At 35.8% G+C, this 6,172-nt stretch overlaps 1 protein-coding gene across 1 annotated transcript in view; it reads right to left on the bottom strand.

The window, feature by feature from the left end:
* LOC106465748 (G-protein coupled receptor GRL101-like) overlaps positions 1–6,172 on the bottom strand; it is a gene marked incomplete at its 5' end in the record, with an annotated part of 84,251 nt that overhangs the window by 62,022 nt on the left and 16,057 nt on the right. The window contains one exon of the mRNA XM_022393672.1: positions 1,347–1,445. Coding sequence (XP_022249380.1) covers positions 1,347–1,445 — 99 coding nt within the window. The remainder of the gene's footprint in view (positions 1–1,346; positions 1,446–6,172) is intronic.

The following is a 6,172-nucleotide window of genomic DNA, read 5'->3' as shown; positions in this document are numbered from 1 at the left end:
GTTACAAAAATGGTAAAGTTTTTTTTTTTTTGGTGTACAAAACTTGAAGATAGCTTTTATATGCGGAAACATCTGTTAGCTGAGTTCTTGCACAGATCTTAAAATGATTTTCCAGACGGTTCTGCTACGATTAGTGTCTGGCGAAAAGCTTCAGCAGATATTTACTTTGCAAACTTCTCAACCAACAATTGGTCAAGTTATCAACGCTATTTTCAAGTTTTGAACAACTCGACTTTCAAGATCTACATATCTAATTGTGCCGATGTTTCAGTTTATCAACGTAATATTTTAAGATCTGTGCAAGAACTCAGCTAACAGATGTTTCCGCATATAAAAGCTATCTTCAAAAATTTTAAAGCAATATCTTAGATATTCAATCTCTTGAAAGATCAACAATCAATACACTTTTCTAGGTTTAATCACTGACTACTTTACTATGTATGTATAAGCTTCGTGATATTGGAATGAAATGTACATATTCAAGCTTTTCAAATGGATAAAACGTCTTGGTAAGGCAGTTGATCCGCAATGATATGAAACGAACACAAAAAAATACAAATACAGAAGGTTGATTAGATTATATTGAAAGGATTTTGAATGTGAAATATTTTATTAATATCTTTTATTATATTTTTCGCTTTAGAAGTTGTGTCGAGCTTCATTCGTCAAGATCTATCGAAATAACCCTAAATCGCCGGTTTTCGGAATGGCGCTCCTGTTGACCATCCTAGGCTCATTACTATAGGATGCTGGGCTGGTTCGTATGGCAAGTGTTAAAACATAAATATCTTGTATGGTTTATATGTAGATTGTAACACAGAACAGCAACAAACACACCTAGAATATTATGTTTTCGTTTTTGTTTGTTCACTTCAGAAAGTTCACGCAAAACTACACAATAGACTGGCTATCTTCGCATAGCCGGCAGCTCTTGTATGAACAGATAGTGCGATTTATCGTCACTCTTATAACGCACCCACGTCTCCAACTTGCGGAGTGATTTTTAGCGATCACAGACGCGGATCAGGAATACTCTGATTTACAGTCCGGGCACGCTATCTACAAGGCCACGCCCGGTCAATACTTTCGTTAAAATTTATTTTCTATATACATACGTTTATGTGTATATCTATATATTTACAAGTATACAACAGTTACAGTTTAGTTTACATTGAAACTAACCAATTACAATTGGGTATATATTTAAACTAATCAATTACAATTGGGTATATATTTAAACTAACCAATTACAATTGGGTATATATATTTAAACTAACCAATTACAATTGGGTATATATTTAAACTAACCAATTACAATTGGGTATATATTCAAACAAGCCACTTACAATTCAGTTCATCGGCTTGATTCTTCGGACAATCTAGCCATCCATCACACCAAACCGAAATATGTGCTCGCGTTCCATCAGCACAGTCCTTGAAATGTTCTGTTGGGTTGATAAAAAAAGAAAAATATCATCGAATCATGTTCACTATTAATGAAACACGATGACAAAATACTAAGTTAGGCTTAACTATACCTTTTTACTCTCCACGACATGATCTCTTTCTAAACGGAAGACGTCGTAGAGTTATTCTGTAATATCTAATTCACTAACACAAAATCATAACATCTCAAATGAAACTAAGTTTTCATACCACTACTGAGAAGTGAAATAAGATCTTAACAATTTATGATACTCAGCTCTTACTGTCATGAAAGAACAATAAAATGATTTGATCTCCATTGAAGGATGGGATTTTTTAGATTTGAAAGGTAATACTGTAAATCTTTAGGCATGCCTGTCGCCTATGGCGACTACATTATGCAGTTTGAATTGTCCGCTAGAAATGCGAAACGAGTGTACACAATCAACAGACGAAGCCTAATTTGCACAAATGATCTCAGCCGCCGATTCGTATCCAAAATGGCGTATGTTGGTATTCAAACCATAGGTAACATTTGCAGTTGAAAATTGTTTAATTTTTATGAGAAAACGGACCCAAAATGAAATCAAATTGCACCAGTGTTTTCACATTTCAAGATACAACTGAACATATGCAAGCTGACGATGATTCTGGCTCTGAACCTGAATTGTGTGACGATGATTTTGAGCGTGATATGACTGAAAAGAAGTTCGCGTCTGAAGGGTTAAACGTTACAGAAGCTGTTAGTATGGACAGGACTGATGAGAGAGTAATGCAGTTGACAACCAATTAAATATCAAATCGCAATGAACCCCCCACCCCCACCCTCGCCCGCAGTGGGACAGCGGTAAGTCTACGGACTTACAACACTAAAATCCGTGGTTAGAATCCCTGCCGTGAACACAATAGTTAGCCCAAAGTGGCTTTGCTTTAAAACAAACAAACAATGCGATCGGGGCAGATTTAGAATTATAGTGTTCCTGCCTTTAGGTTTGAAAACCAAAATCCAAAACAGCTTTTGGATCTCAGACTAAGCTTTGATGATACCCGAAATGAGAATTGCCCTCGACTTTTTCTGTTATTTAATAAGTGTATCAATAGCAATAAGAGCTAATGAAAGAAGATATACTTCTTTGCCGAAGAATAGTCGCTAATAAGATTAATTAATTAATTAAGTTCGTCAACGGATGTCATTCATCTGTGTACTTAACGCTCGGTATTTAGGGATTATGAAAACATTGGTTTAATTTGACTGCAGTTAGCCTACTTGGAAGAGCGGTAGATTCGTTTCTGCATGAGATGAAGAACTTTAAATTGTAACAAATGTAGTAAAGACTTCTCGGTTGAGCTGAGAGAATAGCCTCACATGTCTACGTTAAGGGCAAATAATGTTGACAACTCGAAGAAGTGGCTTGGACATTAAGAGGCTAAGTGCGTCCGGCGTGGAATTAGGGTTAGAGGGTGTGTGTGTGAGATAAACCTGTAGTGTTGAAACAAATAGAAATAGTACTAGCATACAGAAACCGAAATAGTTGAAGAGAAAAAAAAACACAACTTGTTATTGGTTTCTCATTAATAAAAATGTCTGCTGAATAAAAGAAAAGAAACTGTTTCCCACACGACTAAGATCGTTTATATAATTTCGCCCTTCAATTGGCACAGCCGATATGTCTGCGAACTTATATTGCTAGAAACCTGGTTACGATAACAACACAAAACACGTTTATGTTTAAGTACATATTCAATATTTTAAGTACTCACGAATTAATTGCAAATACATTTCTGGCGGTTGTTTTATTTATTTTTTTCTCAAACAACGGACATACCAAATTGACACCGACGTTAAAACATAGAGTTCGATACCAAATGGCATTGACTTTAATTAAAAAATAAAGCACGAGTTAACTTAGTGGAGTACAAAAAAACACAGATTTTTATCATACGCGGAAATGGGTCTCATGATGGCGTAACAGTGGCGTAACTAAAAAAATGCCCCCCCCCCGGCATAAAACGTAATTGGTTCCCTTCCCTTTTTCGGCAATTCTCAAGCCCTTAGGGCCCCTTATAGCTAGGAACCCCCAAGAAAGTGGGCTGCGGGGGCATACTTATGCCGCTGATTATAAACATAAACTAAGATGCTTAAAAAAATTGTATACTGATCAGTACTTTCATACAAAAGTAGATATCTTGAAGTATTTCACCGAGAACTGTTCGTACATAACATATATCGATGGTTGTGTATTTCATAAAAAAAGTAAACATCTTGAAGTATTTCACCGAGAACTGTTCATACATAACATATATCGATGGTTGTGTATTTCATAAAAAAAGTAAACATCTTGAAGTATTTCACCGAGAACTGTTTGCACATAACATATATCGCTGGTTGTGTATTTCATAAAAAAAGTAAACATCTTGAAGTATTTCACCGAGAACTGTTCATACATGACATATATCGATGGTTGTGTATTTCATACAAAAGTAGATATATTAAAGTATTTCACCGAGAACTGTTTGTACATAACATATATCGGTGGTTGTGTATATGTTGGATCAAATAATTAAAAATCTGCAACATCATATCATTTAAGGAGGTAATAGCACCATCTGACGGAAAATACTTCCACTTCTCTTGGAAAGCAACTCCAAATGTTGTAATATTTAAGGTTCTCTTCTTCATTTGACTTGAAAAAACGTAAAGATGTCCAATTACATTCACTGGACTGTGAGAAGTTGTATTTTTGAACGTTGTTTTTGTCAAACCACTGCAGGCCAAGAATGGTGGTTTGACACGTGCATTATAATGCTGAAAGATATATGGTTCTTTTCCCAGATAATTCCACGAATGCAGGAAGTGTATCATTGTCCAGAACATCACAATAATACGAGAAATTGATGGCTTTTTAAATTGTAACCAGTAGACTAAGTCCAAACCATCCAAAACAAACTCATACTATGATTTTACCTCATGTCTCTTCACGGCTGGGGTGACGCATTCTTTAGGTTGTTGTTACACCCACTGTACTATCCAAGTAACTGCCTCCTGGCACCTATTTAACCATTGGCACTAATACCTATCAGGTGTAGAACGGGCCTGAGCACCACACCACGCTACGTAGCTTTATTTATTTAAGGAAAGTTTGAATAAAGTAGTAAATGTACTTGAGAATCTTGGTACAGGCATCGAGGAACAGAGGACGATGGATCATCATCGACCCTCAGAATTGGGAAGGACATCATGACTAACTGATTATCAAATCCACACTTCTTCATCCGAAGCCGGCAATGAGTGACTGGATTCATCGTCCCGCATGATGGTTTTTGATTGCTGTTCACCAATATTTCAAAGCAGAGGCGCTTTACGATCATGGCTCTAATGAGCGGCTTATGGGCTGCAGTCTGCTCATATTATCTTGCAGCATGGAGCTCTCTACGTTTCTTGGATGTGGGAAGTTCTGAAGCGAGATTTATGAGTGATTGATTTAAAAGGCAGAAACGCGGTTTCATTTCATAGCATCTTTCATAGTTTGTATAAGCAAATAACGTGGATTAAACTTGTGCATTTTGGCTGATTTTATACACTAGTTACTGGTTATGCCGACAATATTTCATCTAATAACATACACCACCGACTCTTGAGCTAATTTTCATCAAACCCAACGGTGGTATTTGACCATCACCCTTATAATGCACCCATGGCCTCAGAATGCAGAGCATATATATATATTGCGGCAAACAGGCGCAGATCACGAAACCTCAGATTCACAGTCTGGCACGCTAACCAATGTGTCGCGTGCTCAGCCCAATAACAATTTATCATTGAAGATCTGTGAGCTATTTTCTTTGAAGCACTTTGAATCAAACAGACTGACTATAACAATTAGAGGCTTCTATAAACTCTGTACTAGTGTACCATAGGATATAAATGCACATACAATGTGAACGAGGCCTGTCCTAGCTTGGGTGAGCTGATCCAATAACGTTAGCAATGTAGGACAGCAAAATTTAACATATCCAAAAACATTTGCGGCTATTAGTTGTTTGGATTGTAAAATTCAGCAACTCGGTTTTCACTGGTGGTTTTGTACTAAATGAATTATACGATTCAATACAGAAACATTTATTTTTAAGTATGAACCGGATGGATTATTTGTTGGTTTTTGTTTTAGCGCAAATCATCATTGGGCTAACAGCGCTCTGTCCATCGTGGGAAATCGAATCCAGAGTTTTAGTGTTGCAAGTCTGTAAACGTACTCAGTGGACTGTGGTGAATTACGTAAATTTATTCGCTAAAAAATAATTCTGTTCGCATGCTATTTAGATTGTAGAATTCATCATATTAATATATATAGTAGTTACTACTTACCGATTACTGGATTACACAGTTTAATTCGTTAAAAAAAATAATTCTGTTCGCATGCTATTTAGATTGTAGAATTCATCATATTAATATATATAGTAGTGACTACTTACCGATTACTGGATTACACAGTTTAATTCGTTAAAAAAATAATTCTGTTCGCATGCTATTTAGATTGTAGATTTCATCATATTAATATATATAGTAGTGACTACTTACCGATTACTGGATTACACAGTTTAATTCGTTAAAAAAATAATTCTGTTCGCATGCTATTTAGATTGTAGAATTCATCATATTAATATATATAGTAGTTACTACTTACCGATTACTGGATTACACAGTTTAATTCGTTAAAAAAATAATTCTGTTCGCATGCTATTTAGA

This window comes from Limulus polyphemus, unplaced genomic scaffold (genome assembly GCF_000517525.1).
Source record: "Limulus polyphemus unplaced genomic scaffold, Limulus_polyphemus-2.1.2 Scaffold2037, whole genome shotgun sequence".
Lineage (NCBI taxonomy): Eukaryota > Metazoa > Arthropoda > Merostomata > Xiphosura > Limulidae > Limulus > Limulus polyphemus.
This window is presented reverse-complemented; position numbering and strand designations above follow the sequence as displayed.